The 21,005-nt window shown below is 39.3% G+C and overlaps 2 protein-coding genes across 13 annotated transcripts in view; one reads left to right on the forward strand and one right to left on the reverse strand.

The window, feature by feature from the left end:
* Positions 1 to 4,723, reverse strand: part of SLC16A7 (solute carrier family 16 member 7) — a 79,637-nt gene extending 74,914 nt beyond the window's left edge. The window contains exon 1 of the mRNA XM_051795822.1: positions 4,490 to 4,723. The gene's annotated coding sequence lies outside the window, so the exon portion shown is untranslated. The remainder of the gene's footprint in view (positions 1 to 4,489) is intronic.
* LOC127474685 (translation initiation factor IF-2-like) overlaps positions 2,892 to 21,005 on the forward strand; it is a 95,060-nt gene continuing 76,946 nt past the window's right edge. For 2 of the 12 annotated variants that reach the window (XR_007905938.1, XM_051795854.1), the window contains exons 1-2: positions 2,892 to 4,475; positions 5,765 to 5,869. Coding sequence is in view for 1 of the 12 variants with exons in the window: in XM_051795854.1 (XP_051651814.1) it covers positions 3,725 to 4,475; positions 5,765 to 5,869 (856 nt within the window). In the remaining 11 variants the exon portion in view is untranslated. The other 10 variants (XR_007905940.1, XR_007905934.1, XR_007905932.1 and 7 more) reach the window with 10 other exon arrangements.

Genomic DNA, 21,005 nt, shown 5'->3' on the forward strand with positions numbered 1-21,005 from the left:
AGATGAGCTATTTACTCTAAAGGACCAAAGTTTAAAAAAATATATCAAAATAAGAAAAGCCATGAAATGCAGTTATTTTGTGCAACATGCTTTCTTAATGTTCCCTCAACACTTTGTTCATCACCTAGAGCTGAGTCTTCCACTGGAAAACCTTAAAGAGAGACAAAAGTGAAATAACTACCAAGCTCGCTGTTAAAACAACTGGAAGTCTTCTGGGGGCTACAAATTTTCATGCTGAAAGAAAACAAACACTGTTAAAACAATCTTGCATGTTTGGACAACTCCAGTTGCAGAGTTTCATGCTTTGACCATTTTATGTGGTTTGATGCTGTCTTTATCTTTCATAGTAACCATATGAAAAGAAAGTCAAATCCACCTATTCTCAAATATTTGAACTTCTACAATGTTTAGGTATTCTGCAGTTTGTTGATAGCTGACTTAAAGTACAAGTTTCCTTACAGTCTAAAGTTATTAGGCAATTTATATGATTTACACTATTATTTAGAGCACTGCTTTCTTGTTGGGTGGAACTGAAATATATTTAATAATTTACATTCAATATTCATGACACCAAGTTGAAAGAAAATGCAACAGCACCAAATGAAAAGAAAATAATCTAACTTAAGTTTGTTCTCTAGTGCTTCCTGATTTTATGAATTAACATTAATTCCATTTCTTAAGATCTTAAGTCTTACAACCACAAAGGAAAAGAGTATATTATGATAAGGCTCCATTCTTTTCCCCCTTCATTTTTGGAAATTTTTGAAAGTGCTCTACCTACATTAATATACTTTTGGAAATGCTTATTCATTTTTTATCAGCAAATGCTCTTCATTCACCCCTCTGATGACACATTATTGTACGCGTCATGAGACAGGAAAGCACCATGTCCTGAAAATAAAAAATATTAGCACAGAACTGGAAGCTTGACCTTCAAGAGATACGAATAAAGAAACTACCTAAAGACAGTGCATAAACTAAAACTAAAGATAAAATCTTCAAAAAAAGGAGCTGAACATGATCAATATCCACTCCCTCTTCCTGCCACAAATATTATGAATTAAAAATCTTAAGATTGCAAAGATAAAACCAAAATGTGACTCCTTCTAGTTTGCCAGCCACTGTGACCTGCTTAGGTAGCCCTTTGCTCTTCAATAAGAGTTTAACACTATTTTGATTTTTTGATTGTTTGATCATTAGACTAACAGCTACAAAAAATATTAGATAGATTGTAAAGCCAAATAGAGCTCCACAGTCATTTTGTCCAACATCCTCTACTCCTTAAGTCATGGAATATTATCTCTTTACTCCTATAACCCAATTACTTTTGTTTGAATACTGCGAACTTTTCTTCAAATGTCCCAAGACTCAAAATAAAATTACAAAAGTTGGCCTAACAGCTCACAAATACATTCAAGTCAAGGAATGTAGGTTTAGACCGAGATGCATATATGGAACTCAGCCAGTTTCTCATTTTCATTTGACACATAAAACAGGTGGTCAGTGACCTCCTGTTTTCCTATCTAACCTCCTCCTTGGTTCTGGGCAAATATTATGCCACATATATTACACAAACAGACAAAGAAACTGGTAACATTCTCTATCAATGATTTATAGCTATGACCTAACCCTTTTTTAATAAAAAACAAAATATAATTACATTTTTCTAATTATTCCAACTTTGGAACAAAATTCATTTAGCAGCACAGATTATTAGCATGGCCCAAGAACATTATTCTTGATCCTCACAGAAGAAAATTGACAGCTTTAATTCTGGCAAATGGTGTTAAGGAATATAATTAATAGAGAATTCTATTCAGACACCATCCTTGCTAAAGCAAAATCCTCCTCGAGAAAAATGAATCTCTACAAAAGCATCATGTGATGTTGCAATAGGAGATAAAATCAGGTGACTGTAGTCCCTTTCCTTGAACTGAAATGGGTCCAGTAATAGCCAGAGTAACTGAAAACAAAACAACCTGCCCATTGTAAAAAGAGGACAAGATAATTTAATTAAGAAACAAAGGTTACTAAAGAGGACTTTTTCTAAAATGAAGAAAAACAATGAGTGTCAGAAAAATATACTAGAAGAGAAGCATGGTGTAGTGAACCAAATCCAACACAGAAAAGTGATGAAAGAAAAACAATTTTAAAAAACACCAGCTTGTGATTCAATAATTGCTCTTTTCTCTCCTTTAACTTGCCTGTCCATAAATTTAGGCTGCCCAAAGGATCTCCTGCCTCCATAAAATTTGGATTCTAAATGACGATTTTGCCATAATAAGAGCTGAGTGAGCTTAATCCTATATATACTACAGAGAAGTGACAGATGGAATTAAGTTAAGGAGCTGGAAGGAGACTTTTTTTATATACTATTAATGTTGCATTCATTTACAGTGGAAATTGCTGAAACGGAATTCCTTCACTTTTTACTGCAGCTGTAGAGTCTCAATATTTAACTACATTGCGGGGTTGTTTGTTTGTTTGTTTTTTAATTTCCCTTTGCAATATTTCAAAGTCTCCTCCTTTACATGTAAAATACCTGTTCGGATTAGTGTATCACTACACAATCTGAAGAGTTTGCCTACCTGTGCTCATTTGGTTTTCCACCATCCATGAAGACCTTCCATGAAGGCCACAGTTAGTATTTAAGCTATTCCACACCTCCATCATATAAATAATATAAGGCAGTCTTCATTAACCTAAATTATTTAGAACTGCCATAAAAGAAAATCTATTAATACCCAGCCTCCCTCTGCCTATTCAAAATGACCGGCTGTTTTGCACTGAAGACACATTGTAAACACTGTGTTTCAAACTAAGCTAGCTGGGCCCTTACAGATACATGGAGTTACAGCTCTGTAATAAATTGCACAAATAATAGAAACATCTGGAGTATAATCTCTTCTCTGAATTTTTTCCACCATGTAGAAGGAGCATATATTCAGCACTCATGCTCAAGTACAATATTCAGGGTTAGCAGACAACAATGGAAGGAGAAAGGAGAGAGCTGATTTAAAAATAAGAAGAGAATCACTTGTGCATTATTCCTATATTTAATACTGGTACATAAAAGAATATGCAGAATATCCTCCAATGGAATCTGCAAGCACCTATTTCATTACTATTCAATTAGTAACTTGAGAGTCACAGATGGAATTCACTATGGAAACAGGAGTGATTATTATGGAGGCCAACCAAAGAAGAAGGGACATCTTCATGAGGCATCAGCTTCCTTCAGTTTCTCTCTTTTTCCCAAAACACCTTTCAATAACACTTTCAGTAAAACTCTTTTACTGAAAGAGTAGGATGGCACCTGAAAGTCCAGCTATTTGCAAATGTTACTCTGTTTTGTTTTGTTATCCTATTCATCTCACTGGAAAAGCAGTGAAGAACCTGTGCCAGTTCTGTGACTCTGCAGGACTGCAGGAAACATGTCGTTCTAGGCACACCTGGGGACACTCTTGTCTCTGGAATATGAACAGGGCAACTTCTCACTCTTTTCTAAAACTCATTGTCTTTTAGAGGCCACTTCAGCAAGCATGAACCTGGGACAATTGCTCCTCACCAAGGAGACTCTTCAGACCATTCCCTTCAAGGACTGTGTGCTAGCAGAGATCAAGTAAAGAGAATGATGGAGAAGTATTTTCCTGGCTCTGGTACCAGTTACACCAGGAGCTCTGTACAAACCATTAACTAAAGCCAGCAGTGTTTCGAGATAATAATGCTAGAGTTGTGGGGCTCAGAGCAGCCCAGAGTAGGGAAACCAGCTCTGCAGTTGCATGGAGCAACAGCAGCTCCATCCAGATCCACCTCCTCCAAGGTCACCTCGACCACAGAGCTTCTTGCAGGCCCGTCTCTGATGACGGCAAATGCGGCAGCACGTTTTTTTGCTGCTCCCCGCCCATATTTCCCAGCGGAGCTCCCCGGGGCGGAGGGACCCCGGACCATGGCTCCGCTCGGGGTGGGCGCTGCCGAAGGGCGCGGGGATGCGGCGAAAGGCGGCCCCGGCACTGTGCTCTCCGCCCCGCGGGGATGCGCGCAGCGGCGCGGGGGAGGGATCGCGCCTTGCTCCCCCCAGAGCTGCGGCCCCGGCCCGGCCCCGCCGCCCGCCTCCCTCCCTGCCCCGCTGTCAGAGCCGGCCGGCCGCGGGGCAGCGGGGCACGGCGGGTGTGCGGCGTCTCCCTGCGGTGGCTGCTTTGGTACCGAGGGCGGCGGCTGCGCCCCACGCGGGGTCCGTCCGTCTATCCATCCATCCATCCATCCATCCGTCCATCCCTGCGTGGGCGGCGGCTCGTGTGTGTGTGTGACTGACAGTGCGGCGCGCACAGCGCGGGGCAGCCGCCCCTCGCAGCCCGCCGGGGCCACGGCGGCGCGCCGCGGCTGCGGCAGCCCCTTCTCCGTCCCCCGGAGCCCTCCCCAGTGGGGGCGACCTCAGCGGCCTCGCTGCTCGTCCTCCTCCTCCCTCCTGGCGGGTAGGTTACGTTACCTGGTCTCTAGCTCGGGCTGGATCTAATCTCGCGGCCGCCGCCGGCTCCTCTCCCTGCCGCGGGTGCGAGTGGGGGAATTAATTTATTTATTTTCCATGAGGTGCCCTCGGCAGCGGGAGAGCCCGGGCCGGGCGGCAGGGAGAGAGGCCTGGGTGCTGCTGTGGGGCCGACGGGGCGCCCCTGTCCCGGGAGTGCTGCCGGGGAGCGGCCGAGACGCTTCAGCACCGGCGCGGGGGGGCGGGGGCTGCGGAGGAGACGCCTCTCGGGCTGCCCAACCCGGCTCCGCGGGGCCGGCGGGGGCGCGGCGCCCGGCCCGTGGAGAAGGGGATGGAGCCAGCGCCAGCGGGAGGTGGGGTGGGACGAGACGGGACGGGACGTACCGCGCTGTAGCGCGCTGGTGCGGCCGGGCGGGCAGGGCCGGGCCCCCGCGCCACCTGGAGCCAGGCGTGAGCCCTCCCCGCCCACCTGCCCGCCCCGCGGCACCCAGAGCCGCTACATTCTCCAGAAATTCTGTCCTTAAGGCTAAAATCCTGTAGTGAAAGAGATCAACATAATCATATAATTGCATTATTAAAACCTTTACCGTCATGCCTATTCTTATGCATAAAGGTTGCACATTATGTACAATATTTAGAGTAGTGTAAGGAGGCTGGAATAATTGTGGTCGTTGATATTGTGTTGCAAAATGTAAAAAAGGAAATGTGATTATCATAGTATATATTTAAAAAAAAACTTTATTGCGTGCACTTTGTTAGTGAGAGCTTTATGAATAGGATCTTTACAGGCATGTAAAGGAACTGAGGCTGCCTGTGTATGGATAAGAGGAGAGAGAACTTGGGTATGTTCTAGTTTGCTGAGCTGCTAGTGAAGGAAGGAAAGACTTGAACTTGTGCAGTTTATTTTTTTTTGTCTGTTTATTTTCCATTAATAACATTTGAATCCCTTAGCTAGCACCAGCCACAAAATGTTTAGAAAAATAATCTGGAAAGGAGCATGTCACCCTTCAAAAAAGTGGCAACATGAATGGCAATGCCCATTACACATTCAAGAATCCATCCACAGAGGACTGCCATCTGAAGCATGAGTTAACAGAAATCAGGTTTCTTTGGCTCCTTTTCTTATGAATCTGTTTCCTTTTATGTGAGAAGTGTTATTAATTATTCTCTGTTTTAAACTATAATCATTAAACCTGTAGATACCAGTAATGTAACATTTTATCATTCCTTCATTCTTTAGAATGTTATTGTTATAATTTATGTATTGTCTGTTTCCAGGGCAAGTTTTTCAGATTCAGGAGAGAATACTTTGTCACGTGTTTGTAAAGCAGCCAGGTCTCTACAGTCTCTGGGCAGATTCTGGCACTGTACTCATAAGGAGCAGTAAGTAGTTCACTGGTAGAGACAGCAAACACTGTTCTTCCTGAAACAAACTGAACAGTTTGGAATAATTTTTGTGACATTGCATAAACTAAGTAATACTTGAGTTACATATCTGAGTCCAGGGACATTTTTAGAAACAAACATGGTGACTGACAGGGCAGCTTGTGTAAGTCACAGTTACATTAATTTAGGTAGCGGTCTCAGTCATCTCTTATGCAAGTGTATGAAAGGAGCCTGTGTCCAGCATCCTCACAGGCACAGTATCTGTCCGGGCAGCAGGTTGCACTACAGGCTTTGGGGTCCACTGAGGGGCCCACTAAGACCCACAAGGGACCCACTAAACCAGTTGGAGGAAAGAACAAATGCTAAGACGTGACTCTTGGGCATGCAAGCAAAGAAAACTTGGGTACCAATGCCCGTGGCCAAACTCTTCTAGGCAGGCCCACAATTACAGGATTAAAAATGTGTAAATTATGATGAAATCTGATGAAAAGTCTTTCATAGAAAAGCTACTAGTGCTGAAATCCCCCCCCCCCAAGCTGGGAGGAAGTGTTGATCTGCTAGAAGGCAGGAGGGCTCTTCAGAGGGACCTGAACGAGCTGGAGAAATGGTCTGATTCCAACGGGATGAGGTTCAATAAGGCCAAGCACTCTAGTCACAACAACCCCTGCCTGCTACAGGCAGGAGAGCAGCCAGGTAGAAAGGGACCTGGGTGTTTGGATTGACAGGAGGCTGAACATGAGCCAGCAGTGTGCCCAGGTGGCCAAGAAGGCCAATGGCATCCTGGCCTGGATCAGGAACAGTGTGGCAAACAGGTCCAGGGAAGTGATTCTTCCCCTGTACTCAGCGCTGGTGAGGCCACACCTGGAGTACTGTGTCCAGTTCTGGACCTCTCAGTTCAGGAAGGATGTCAAGGTGGTGGAGCAGGTCCAGAGAAGAGCAACAAGGCTGATGAATGGACTCAAGCACAAGTCCTCTGAGGAGAGGCTGAGGGAGCTGGGGTTGTTTAGCCTGGAGAAGAGGAGGCTCATGGAGATCTCATCACTCTACAACTACCTGAAGGGAGGTTGTAGCCAGGTGGGGGTCTGTCTCTTCTCCCAGGCAACCAGCACTAGGACAAGAGGGCACGATCTTAAGCTGTGCGAGGAGAGGTTTAGGTTGGATATTAGGAAGAAATTTTTTATAGAGACAGTAACCAGCGATTGGAATGGGCTGCCTAGGGAGGTGGTGAATTCTCCATCCCTGGAGGTTTTTAGGATGAGACTGGATGTGGCACTTAGTGCCATGGTCTAGTAACTGCGGTGGTGTTGGATCAAGGGTTGGACTTGATGATCTCAGAGGTCTTTTCTAACGGGGCTGATTTTATGATTTCCTCCACTGGTATGCCTTAACTATTATAAATATATACTTTTATAGATATAAATGTATAGTTTTTTAAATTTATAAATTTGTCCTATGTATGTTATAGACAATAAATTTTACACAGTGACATCTCTGAGAAGGTAAATCACATACACAGTATTTGCTGTACTACATAGTACATGCTGCATGCTATGTAAAACAGTACTACATACAATACAAATTGATGTATGCTGTACTTACAAATAATTTTTGATTTATTATACTGCATATATTAACATCTATATAGATTATATTAGTGTATGTTAATGATTACATTGACATATACATTTTCTCTATATACATATGTGCCTCGTAGCTTCTTTCAATACCTCTTTTCAGAACACCCTTTTTAGGAAAGGTGTATTGTGGTGGTTTGAAAAACCTTTTCTCTGAGGTAGTAATGGTTTGCCCCACTGATAATACTGGGCCAATCAAAAATCCACATGTGCCCTACGGAAATTACATACCCACAGAAACGGAAGAGAAGGTGGTGAAGATAGTTTAGAAGGTAGGTAGCCATGATCTGAGCCAGGAGGAAGCAGGGGGCCAGTGAACCCCTCTGGGGGCCAAGGGCCCCCAGCCCCCAGCTGAGGCTACGGGAGACCCGGCTCCTGTAATCAAGAGCTGGAAGAGTTTCCTTACTGTCAGCAGCAGCAGAAGACATTGAAAGCGGCAGCGGAGCAGTCCTCAACAGAGACAACAGTGGCTAAAAGCCAAAAAGATAACCAGTAGCAGCAAGATAACGTGAAGCCGGCTGAAAGACACGGAGATGTTCCTGCAGGAGGGAGAGCTGGCAACAAAACAGAGGAAAACTCAACAGGGCTGTTTTGGGGTAAGACTGTATCACTTTCCCAAAACTCAGAGACCTCCTGAAGAGGAGGGGTGGACTTCTAAACCCTTGGGGAGTCCCAAAATGCAGCAGCAGCTAGAGAGGGAGAAAAGAGCTGAAAAACTTGGAGTTATCCTGAGAGCTGAACCAGAACAGAATGTGGAGGAGGTGGCCTTGCCCTCCACTGCTGCTACCATGCTGGCAAGCTGAGACAGAGCAGAGGAGCTCTGGTAAGACTGAACTGAGAGCTGCCTTAAATGCTCTAATCCAAGAGAAGTGAAGGTCTCCAAGGAAAATCCCCTGAAGGGGAGGGGTTGGAACTTCCACAAAGTAAGAACAAAAATCCTGACTGCCATACTTAAATCTACTGCCTTAGAAAAATGAAGGACACTAATCAGTGCCACAAAAAACTGAAATGAAGGAACTGTGGCCTGAGAAAGAGTTTTCTCTTTTCTTCTTAGACTTTTATTGAAGGAAAAGAGGAATTTAATTTAATGTAAATATATATATGTATGTAAATAAACATTTGTAAATATTTTCCCCTTACTCCAATAACGAATAGTTGTGTTTTGTCTGAAAACTCTCCACATGAGGTGAGGAAGATATCAAGTCCATGCTATTACTAAACCCTCTCACAGGGGCAAATTGTGGGAAGGGGCTTGAACTTAGAAATTGGATTCTTGGGAGTGTCAAACCACCACATGTATGCATCTTAATTTCCTTACTGTTGCAGTTTTGTGTTTTCTAGTCCAGGGCAGAGTCTGAACATAAGCTGGATGCATTTATAACTATGTTATTCTAGCCTACAGTCTACATTAAGTTCAGGTACAGCTTAGTGCCTGCAACTGCTTAAGGTCATAAAAATTACCATGAGCCCTCAGACTAGAAGTTAGTGTATGAATTTATTTTTTATTCTGACTTTGATTGCAGTGACATCAGGTTTTTAAAGTGAATACAGTCCTCGGTGAGTGCCTGTGGAATGAGGGCTCTGAAGTAATTTGATTCCCTGTTGCAGACTGAAAAAAACCTGTTGTTATTCTGCATCTTTCCAGTGTTGGTGCACCTTTGCTGTAGGAAATCCATTATTCAAAGTAAAAATGTTCATAGCTACCCTCTTAGGGTAAGAATTAAAAATGTTTGAGTGATAGCAATTAATAATTTCTGAGTGAATTTCTGGAAGCTACCAAAAGTTCAGGGCTGGTACCTGTGTAAAGGTATCTCTGTATGGGAGCGTGGCATTATGTATTTTTCAGTGAAATAATTGTAAAGAAGAAATTAAACCACTTATCATATACACGTGTGTCTGTGAAAAGAGTCACACATCTAGTTATTCATTTTTTCCATTCAATAGTGTGATAGATTTCTGTGAGGCTGCATGTTAAACACTCTCTTGTTTTGGTTGATAACAGCTTGAGGTCTTTTAAGTGATATTAACATAAAAGATTTGTAAGTGTTAGTTTTCACTAGAGAAAAAAAAATGCTGCAAGCATTGAATATGTGATGGTATTTTCTGTAAGTCTATCCACTTATTGTTTGGGTAAGTCCTCTACTAGAATAGTCCATTTTCCCCACATGCCACTCATTTTAGTTGAAGCAAGACTTTTACAGGTCATCCACTGAGCTTAGATTCCTCTGCTACATCTCAGGTTATGTCTTGTTACAGAGTTTGAATCTAAAGGGTGCATGTTTATGGTTGTGTATTGTTCTAGCCTGCAGAGGATTATATTCTGATTATGTTCTGTTTTTTTCTGGATTGGTTTTGGTTCCATATATACCCAACTCAAACTTCTCTCATGTCCATAAACAGGTTGGTGGGGTGCACATTCTTTTCATTTCTATCTGATACACAGGACAGTATCATGAATACTATATTGGTGAATCATATAGGCCACCTTCTGTGAGCTTTATATTAACAACTAATAATCATCAACCTGTGTCTCACTCCACCCCCATTCATACACACAAATAGCTCTCTCATTACCATAAAACTTAATCCTAGTCCTGTTAGTGAATGAGATACATATACTTCAAGTTTTGTGATAAGATTCATTTAACTATGATTAGAGTGTAGAATTCTAATGACAATATATAGCCAAAGTATGTCTTTCTATTGAGGTCAGTTTTCTCTATAACCATCAACCATGTCTATTCTAGGCCCAATAAAATTCTTCTCTTTTACAGCTCACGGTGACAGAGAACACAGCACATTGTAACTACAGGACTTTCACTCGACTGTGAAAGATCTCTATCAAGCCTCACAGAGAATTTGAGGCAGCTGGCAGTTATCAGCTGAAGCAGGTAGTCAGTAGAAGTGCAAAAGATAAATAGATAATTGAAAACCAATCTGGAAACCTGGGAGAGATAATAAGCCTCTCTTCTAGAAGGGAGCCAACAACTCAGGTAGGTCACTGATGAAATCAACTCCCAGATCAGGTTGTGTCTAATACTACTGAAAATACAGTGGCAGTTCATGCCTATCATGACTGAAGTAGTAGGCAAGTTGTTGGAAATGTGGTTTGGCGTATTCAGTTATACAAATCAGTATTGCACTAGAATGAAGAAGGATCATACTGCTGAAAGACAGGTGACCAAAATCCTAGGAGCACCATGGCCCTCTGCTAAATTACAGTTGCCAAAATAGAAAAGTAGTTCCACCCCCTTCTTACCCTCCATGCTGCTTTATCTGCCATGCAACCATTACATAGAATTCCTGCCATACTGACCGTAGTCCTCTGTGGGGCAAGTGATTACTTTTTCATGTGATTTCTATTTATATTAAGATAATGGAACTATTCATGTTTTCTCTACCATGAGCACAGAGAATAGAGGGGAAGGCTCATGTCTACAAGTAAAAGAATGTGTTGATCTTAGTCACTCCATTTTAAAAGTCTTAAAAACAATCTTTCTCTTCAAGTCACTCTTATGATTCTCAAATTCCTGTCTGCAGAAAAATGTGAAATCTTGCATGAACATGTAAGGAAACTGGTACCATTTGGTAACTCTTCTTGCTGGGTTCTGAGATCTTGTAGAACTATATTGGTGGTAGGGAGATAGCACAGGGAGATATTTTTGTGAGAGCAGGCACAGAGAAGAAGTCTTTGGAATATTGCCAAAAAGAAAGTAGCATTTTTCCACCAAAGAAGTGTTTGAATTGTTCTGCTGACATGTCTTTATTTTGTTAAACAACTCAGGTGGACCACAGGAAATAGCTGATGACAATGTAATATTAATTCTTGTGGAGGTGAACAGAACAACAAAAAAACAAAAAACCAACCAACCAAAGAAAGACTTCTGCTGCTCTTTGCTTTAAAAGATGCTTTTTAAAAATTTTTCTACAAGACACATTTAAAAATCTGTCTACAAGAATTAATAATAATTTTGTGCATTTACACTGGAAGAGCATAAAGCAAAACACATGCATCAAATATTTCTAGAGTGTTAGTTGCTACAGTTGCAGTACTAGCTAAGAAAGCAACATATTAGATTCAAAAAATCCATTAACAAAATTTACATGTGTCCATGTTGCTGGTTGCAGAAATAATATGAGTCATTTGAGCAGTCTATGTAATTCTTAAAAAGTAATGGATGTACATGTTTTTATTTTTTATGTATTGTTTTAATATTTGTTTTACTATGATACTGGACATTAATTACTTGTGTACTTCTGTAAATTCTGTTCTAAGTAGTGATTGTTGAGGATATTTTTCATATCTCATTCTGTGACTGCTAAAACAAAAAAAGATCAATGGCTTGAATTCTGCTAAAATTTATTGTGGTCTAGGGTGAGGCTTTAGTGGAGATTAAGATGTCTTAGACACCTATATGGAAGGGCTCAAGTGTCAGCTATATGTATAAACTCTTGTTCTGGACAACAATCAGTGCAATCTGTGCACCCTATCAGCGCCTTGTCAGCTGACAAACTGCTTTGCATATGTTTCAGAGTGAGATGGGTTGTTCTCTAGTCTCCATCTGAATACAGAGAAAAAATATGGCATCGTGTGAAATGTAGTCAGTTTCTGTCTTGCCATTCTCTACAGGATGAAATTCCCAGAAACTGGAAAAATATTATACTTTGATCATTAGATTCCTGACAAAAATAGTGAAAAGAATTTTCTTGAGTTTCTCCCAAAGATAAATTAGGAGTATGTAAAATTGTCATTTGCTGTGACTCATGCACATCATACAACTCTGTACTCTAAGCTGGTAACACATATTTAGCCAATTAACAGCAATCTTGGATATCTTCATATGCTATTTCTGAAAATGACTATCACTGTAATGATGTCAGTTCTTGGATCTCTTGGGCTTATTCAATACATTTAAGATATTAACAAGATTATTTGAGTTGGTAGCCTGTGATAATGGGAGACTGCATTTGTGGATGCAGAAGGTTATTCTCAATTTGGTGTCCAAGTGTCTTATTTACCTGTTCCATGTGAATAAAATACTTGCTGTAAACTTAAGTTTTTTGTTTCTTTTATAGTGATTCTATCTATCGGGGGAAAGGAAATCATCTATCCCTTATCCTAGAAATATTTGCTTCTCATAGCACTGGGTTAATCTGAAGATCAGCAGCTAATATACCACAGAACAGGTTTGAATCCAACCATCAAATAAGATCAGAAAGCAATTGCAAAGGACACCATTAAAAGTATGGTCGAACTAAGGTTACACAGGGTGGCTACTGACCCAGCTACAGAGACAGAGCCTAGACAGCTGCAGAGCAGTGGCAGCCAGCCAGCGTGCCTGAACAGATGAAGATGAGGCCAAAAGGAGGAGGACTTAAGATATTAGCTGCTCTAATATAGAACCAACAAGCTATATAAGATCCTTACATACTCAGACAAGAATTACAACACCTACTTGGAAACAAAGTCCTTGAAGCTTCTTGTGCAAGTTTTCAAATAGAATTTCTCATAGCCAAAGTATTTAAAAAATATTAGCTTTTGAGACATATTTAATTTTAAAAATTGTTTACATTAGGTACATCATAAACAATCTTTGCCCTCAAATACATCATATACTGAGTCATTAAAGAGAGACCATGACTTCACAGGCACATTTCAGTCTATGGAAAGATAATCCAGATTTTCGTTCTTTGATTGGTAATTATGATCTCTGAACCCATGTATACTGTTTCTAGTATCCCAACTAGCCCACTCTTCATGATGGTATACAATGTCTTGTGTACTTTAATTGTTCTTTGAACAAACAAAAAGTTTGAAAGCCCCATTTCTCTCTGGAAGTGCATTTTTCAGATATAATGTATAAGCTGTGTACATCTCCACTAGATGAAAAGATTATTTTTCCTATTCTATTTATAAAGCATATTAATGATTTACGGAATAGTTGCAGACTGATGCAAAGGCCTAACAATTGAAAACCAAGCAATTAAACAGCTCAAAAAGGAAGAAAAGAGATGCAGTACAGAAAGATATATGCAGAGAACCTGTAGGTGTCTGCAACCCTCCCCATTATTCTCTGTAGGAAGTACTCAGGATTAGCTATGGATATAGATGATGTCAGAACCAGTCCTCTAAATCTTTTCAATTTTCCAGCATGAAAATCTGTTGTAGAACTGTGGTACTAGATATGAAACAAACTCTTCTTTTTTTTTTTATTTCAATAGATTTTTTTTCATTAAATTGTAGCTTGTCCGCACTATATACTGTGTATATTTTTTCTTATTAAGCAAAAAAATCTTTCCTGATAAGGGCATCTTTTCTGTGAAAGCACCTCTTAAAATAGACTGGCTTGATTCTCTGGATAGCGCTTTGACATTGAAAAAAACCAGAAAGATGCAAACAAATCCTAGCAAGTGTGGAAGTGATGCCTGCATACTTCAGAAATGATTTGACTCATTAGTAGATTAATAGGCTGCACAGAGACCTGGATCTTTGAAGGAAGTGAGTGAATTAAGGGCAGACTTACCCTGTAGCTCTCATTAGCCTGCATATGTGGATTAGCTAGATATACAGATATTTCTGTCCCATACAAATCAGTGGAACAATGGATATAGGTTTTATATAAAATCATCACAGCCATAAAATGGAATGTACGAACATTTTACAATTACTGTAGTTAGAACGGTCAAAGCATTTAAATACAACTTTGTCAGGGTTTTTATTCTCAAGGGCCTACCTATTCAAAAATCTGAGGTAGCTGAATATCACAGAGTTAGGTTTCCTAGTATGGTTAATTTTTTTCCTCAGTAATAATTCATAAAATCATTTAACAACTTTTATGCAAAAATATGGTTTGATGTATCTGATAGAAGCTATACCTGCTCTTGGCTGAGGGCAAAGGAATGAGTAAGATGACCTGTTATCTATGACTGCAAGCCACTGTTCCTACCCTTTATCTTTCCAACAGTGATGAGTTCTGGTGAAAGACAAAGTGAAATACAGCAGTCTCTTCCAAAGGGCTTATAGTGTTCTCTGTGTGCAGGAAGGTCAGCAAAATTCCAAACACTCCACATTAAAGAGTTCAATTGCAGGGAGGAGCCTTTGCCAGTCATGTTTTGAATTTCAGTTACTTTACATGAGATATATAACACACCAAAAGAAACTTTTGGAATGTGGTAGCTACACCAGACCTAAACATCTAGGTTACCCTTATTCTCAGTGGTTAGAAGCAGGCATCTGAAGGACACAATTTCATCAAAATGTTCTAAAAGGGGTCAGTGAAATTGTGTTCTGGAACCATTTCTTGCTATTGGCTACAAAGACAAGCCAAGGTGTTAGTACAAGTATAAACAGCTGCAGTTTAAAAATCTAAAGGTAAATGAAATTACTTAATTCCTAACTTTTCCCTTGTTTGCATATTGCCATCCTTTTTCATGGAAAAAGTGGTTAGTGGACTCAAAACAAATTTATCATACTGCCTTTAGCTGATTTTTGACTGCTCAATAGTTCATTATATCCTCTCTGTATCCTATATACAATGACTTATCACAGAATTTTTGCTGATACTTCTGCCCTAGGTAAGCATAATATTACTTAAGCTGAAGAAACCATTGAGTTGTGCATGTGAACAGACTTTTTCCTGCAATCTCCAACACGGAACAGTGACAAGGATGGAGAAGATGTGGATTGTGATGTCTTCACTGATTTTATTTTAGATGTAGTAAGAGACATTTCAACCTGGTTCTGCCTGCCCATCAACATATGCACCTCAACATAAGGACTTAAAACTCTGTTGGTCAGTTGTTCACTATACTTAAACCACAGGTTGCTAAAGTACTCCATTTGAAAGTTGCTAATGTGCTCCATTTCAAAAGTATACTTTGAAAAGATCCTGTAATATGGATGTATTATCCAATAGAAGTGAAAAAATGTGACAATTTTGCTGAACTCGTATTTTGTATAAGTTACAATGAATCTTCCTCCAGACGGCTTGAACACCCATAAAGCTCTGCAGAAATGGGAGTTATTTACTGACAAGTCCAAAGCTATGGCTAATGAGCCCAGGCCATCAATGCAGCTACCATAGACCTGCCAGTAGCTGGCAGCTGATCTATGACATTCATGGAGAAGATATTTTTCTCCTGTGTGAAATATCTCTTTACCAAGTGTGTTCAAACTTGGCACAGATAAAAATACTCAATGCTAAACTATTTTCTGCTATGATAGGAAACACTGTGTTTGGTAAGTTCTTTCTTCCCCATATGAGAGCTATATTCTCTGTTTCTTACAGCCCTCATCAAATACTTAGCTAACCATAGTTACAAAAATACAGTAAAAGAAGTAATATTCATTCAAAATCCTAACTACCAGTCATCTTGTAGTGATCGTTTAGAATTATCAAATAAAATAAGGCATGACACTCAAAGGGGAGCAGATTGGATGTATATATAATGAATTCAATTTCCATTCATCTCTCAGTGAGAGTTTTTGAAGAAGAGAAAGTCGGAAAAATTACAGTCGTGTTTTCAGTGAGCACAATGAGACTGTTGTTTATAAACCAACTCTCATGTTTTGTTATCTGTATATGACTATACAGTTAATTTTTCATCTTAAAGAACTGTGTTTCTTTAGTACTTTTGTCATACATTTCTGTCACTATCCTGAACAAAAAGAGTGAAGATAGAGTGGTTTAAAAAGGTTTAAAAAAGCCCCAAACGGCTCCCCATCCAAAAAGAACCCAAACCAGAAGTTCCAATGGGGAACTCTTTATATTGGCATAATATTTGGGGTAATTTATTGGTGGTTTTCTGAGTATTTCGTTTTGATGATATTATGGTAATTATTTTTATTGTGAATGAACTCAGAAGTGCTCAGATTAGCAAATGAGTGCTTTTCTAAATCTTAATAATGAAAGATCAATACATGATTCTAAAATTACTTGTGACAAATCCCAGCAATAATAGAGGAATATAGCTTTCAATTCACTTGTGTACTTCAGTGCATTTATGTCAATGAGACTATGTTCAATTCTTCTGTGCAAAGAATTGATTTTTCAATTTACCTTCTAAATTAAGTGATAGAAATAATTTCTGGGTTTTTTTTTAGTTTGAGATCAAAGTATTTTGTGGCCCTGTATAAACAATTTTCTTGGAAGACAGATAAGAAAAGAAAAGACAGATAAGAAAAGAAGAAAATGGACCAGATCCAGACAAAGCTGCTGGAGAAAGCCACGTATTTCTTTCTGTTGGAGTTTTAGAACACCTACACTGTGCATCTTAGGTTTAGTTTTCAGTTCATCTTAGGAGAATTGACTTCTAAACTTCTTTAATCCTGAATTCCAAGCTGTGAATGGTTTTGAAAAGAGGCCAATTCTAACAAAAGTAAGAGAAGTCTTATCTTCTCTCTTCTCTAGGTTACTGTCAGAATATCCATAGCCTTGGGAGAAAGTATTAATTTAACCTATGAAATAAACTGTTTCAGATTCCTACCCTCAATCTGAAAGAGAAAAATCAGAAAGAGTTCAGACAAGCACCCTAAGAGGTGGGATGTGGAGCATGTGAAGACTGGGAAATTTATAGATAGGATATCCATATGTTGGGGAAACTTCATTTTATGTAAGACTCTGAGAGAGCAATACTGACTCTGAGAGAGCAATAGCTTGATAGTACAGGGTTCAGAAAACTGTTCAAGAACCACTGGATTTAAAAGCACTAATACAAAACAGCACAGTAAAAGGTAAACATGCTCTCCCATTTCTTCTTTGTACTCTGATGTTAGGATGCTAACCTAGGGTCTGGGAAAAAGCTGGGAATTTAATCACAGACTGTCAAATTTTGTATGGATGTAAGGAGCACTAGATTAAACTGGTATAATGATAGTTCTATGTTTGTATGTATGTAATAAAATTTTCAGAATTCTGGTAATGAGCACATTTGGCTTGTGCTCACATAATTTGGAAGTGACTGAAAATGCATTTTTGGAGAAATTCATGCTTTGTCAAATCATCATCAACATCGCCATCATCTCTACTCATCTCTCCTCATCTGACATCAGCCTTAGCTGCAGTCCTTCGATGAATGAAGATGGAGCAGAATTAAAAGACACCATTAGGAACACTTAGCACAATACGGATGTTTGATATGGGGCTACATTTCATTTTGCATCATACTAAATTATTGCAGTTACAGGAAAGGGCAGAAGAACTATCTAGTTTGTCAAATGCACCAAGTGTTGGAGTTACAAAATAAAATTGTTTGACTTAAGGAATTGAAAAGCATAAATGAAGATTAAGGAAAAAAAATTAAATTGCTGATGCATTGCAAATTTGGAACATGACTGTATGAACAAAGGCAATTTGCAAACACAGCAGTCACTCCCTCTATTCCTCTGCTTATGGCATTTAATGACTTCCTTGACTATTTTTGACAGCTTTTGTTTTCTTTGTCATGTATCTCAGTGTATTTTATAGACTGAACAAAGGTACGTCAATCAGAATTACAAACCATCCTATTTCGTGCCATGTTAGAACCTCCTTAGAATCTTCTTTCTCTCTGTCCCACCTTCACATACACACATACAGAAAATTAAGAATACGTGAGTTTGCATAACCTGATAGTTTAAAAGTTTGTAGATAGAATTAAATCCAAATTAGTAAGAGAAAATAAGTAATTTTCACTTATAGTATTATATAAGGTGGTTTTTGAAAGAAGAAACATGAATGATGTAAATTATATTTGTTTAAACTAAAATAATTCTTGATTATGCAGTTTCAGAGTTTCTAGGGAAGTCATTGAAGTGTCTTGCTGAGAACCTAAAATTTTTTTGAGAAGTGTGCATGCACAGTGTTATGCAAGGTTTATTTTTTATAGATCTCAGAAACAGGATTTCAAAGGCAATCAAATTCAACCTTCTGCTATTGCTGACTATGTTGTTACAATACTTTTTAAGATTTGGACATCTATATTAAAATAAACTTTTCTTCACAGAAAATATTTTCCTCCCGAAGTTCCTCACTTCAAATGGATGCATTTTAGAGCTTCTCTTATCTGATGTCATGATCTTTTTCTACTGAAATGGGGTACAGTATCAACCACATCCAAGGTTTCTGTTCACTCTCCTTATTCACATGTATATCCTTACCTTATTTTGACAATGTTTTTTAATTAAGCTCTGACTTACCTTTTTGAAGATACTTCTTTTTTTTAAAAGCTTCAAGTTGCTCCCTGTAATTAATGACATATTAGCTGTGTATTGACTAAAGAAAGGATAAAACTTACTCAAAGAACTCATGATGTAAATTTATGAGTGAAATATTTCCTTCACTGCACTATGTCGTTAAATATATCCACTAAGAAGTATAAGAATTTTCATTAATTTATGGAGTTTACCCTGGTTCTTGATTGAGACCATTTACAACAGTAGGCAACCACTGATTTAACAATAGTTTTGGGGTGAGTCATTCACAGAACTATTTTTGAAGCACATCATAAAAATTATGCCAAAAACGAGTAGTTGTTCCCTCCAAAGTTAGTAATCTTTTACTGCATCTGCAGAGGCCAGGCAAATTCTCTCCCAGCATTTTTTTTTCCCTTCAACATCCTACACAAGCTGAGAATCTAATTAACTCCTTCAGCACTGAATTCTCTATTCCCTGCAGCTATTCTAATTCAGATAGTAACCTTTATATCATTTTGATGGAGCGATGTCTTTCGCTAAGACCTTTAAAAGTGATTTTCCATGATGCACTTAGATTAAATTTTTGGTTGTCTTCTTTCCATACCTGAAACAGATCAAAATATCTATATCTCGGAAAACATATACTCTTCTGCTACTTCTGAACCTGGAGATGTCTGTATGTAGTTAGCCCCTCTTTGTCCATCTAAAGCTTTGTAGGAACATATACAATTGCAGAATTATTTTGTCTTGAAAAGCATTGCCTACTCTAAATCTGAACTCCACTATGATTTAGAAACCGAAAGACTGTTTCCCAAAGGATCCAATCTAGTAACTTCTTGTTGGATGGTCTCAGGAACTGTCAACAGTGTTCAATCTACGGCAAGCTACAGCTGCTTCCTTCAGAAACCATGGCTTGGAAAAGAGATGAGATTACTAGGGTGCATGCTGATGGAAGGCAATATACATGGGTTTAATCATCACTCCCTAGATAATTTATGTACATTAAACTTGGTTTAGGATTGAAACAAAATAATAATGGTAACAACAACGTGATTCACCCAATATGGAGCCCATCTGAAACTAATATTTCTTGCTGAGTGCTTTGAGTATCACTGTCAGCCCCAACCTAAGCAACAGCCGTATTGTGAGGGAATTTGCTTGAGATATGAAAACTATGGATTTAAGCTTGTTGGAGTTGAAGGGAAAGAAGTAATTCTCTGCAACGTATTTATATAGTGAGCTACATTCTAAGGGTAGGTAGCATCAGATGTGCCTTAAAAAAGTTGACCCTGTTTGTTTACATGTTTATCCTGAGAAAATGATTTAGCACGAGTCCAAAATTTTCAATGCAGTCTCTTTAGAGTAGAACAAAAAAATAAAAAACAACCAACCCCCCCCCCACACCCCCCCCCCCCCAAAAAAAACCAAAACAAACCAAGAAAAACAAACAGACAAAAAACCCACAAAAAAACCCCAAAAACCCAAACTAAACAAAAACCAAACAAACCAACCAAAAAACCCTGATTGGTCAAACCCTTCCTATAAACTCTTTATTTTCTTCCATGCTCAGAATGTGTGACCCATAAATTGCTAAACCTTGGCAAATTCAATGACTTTCTGTATCACCAGTAGCATTGACCTGCATCTTCACCCTGCAACAACTGGTGACGCCTGTACTTGTAAACAGGGAGCACACTTCGGCTGACACAGACTGGCCACAGCCACATAATATTATTGGCCTTGGGACTGTGCCTGGGAGAGTCTACTTTGATCCAGAGATACAGTAATGTCTTGTCATTTTCTTTATTTTTCAGTTAATGTGTTTGAAATAGTGAAAGAATGTTGCAGCCCAGAATGTTGTTTTCAGATCATGTTACTGAGGGCATTTGTTGTAGGTTCTGGGTTGACATAGACAGGGCTTATGGGTGTATTCAAAGTGCAAGACTTGCTTTCCAGCTGGAGTTGGTAATAGGTTAGTAAGTGATAGCAGGGTAGAGAAAGCTCTGGGTGGGGGAGTGGCTCTTGGTTCTTGCAATGCCATGCATTTTCCAGGAGAGTGTTAGATGGTACAGGTGAAAACCACGCCAGAGAGTATGTTAATTATTAAGCAGTATGAATAGTTGAGTTCAGGATTTGAGCTTGCTCTCTAGTCCTATTTTACTTAGCACTGTAGACATAGACAAATGAGATAAGGTTTTACTGCTGGGGTCATTTTCCCCTAATCTAAAAAAATGTTTGAACATGAGTAGGCAAGGAGACAGAAGCAGATAACATCGGGCATCAGGCTGGTTTCAATAACAAGGATTGGACAAAGGTAGCACAAAAT

The sequence above is a fragment of the Manacus candei genome, unplaced genomic scaffold (assembly GCF_025592945.1).
Source record: "Manacus candei isolate 608988 ecotype Guabito, Panama unplaced genomic scaffold, ASM2559294v1 h1tg000043l, whole genome shotgun sequence".
Classification (NCBI taxonomy): domain Eukaryota; kingdom Metazoa; phylum Chordata; class Aves; order Passeriformes; family Pipridae; genus Manacus; species Manacus candei.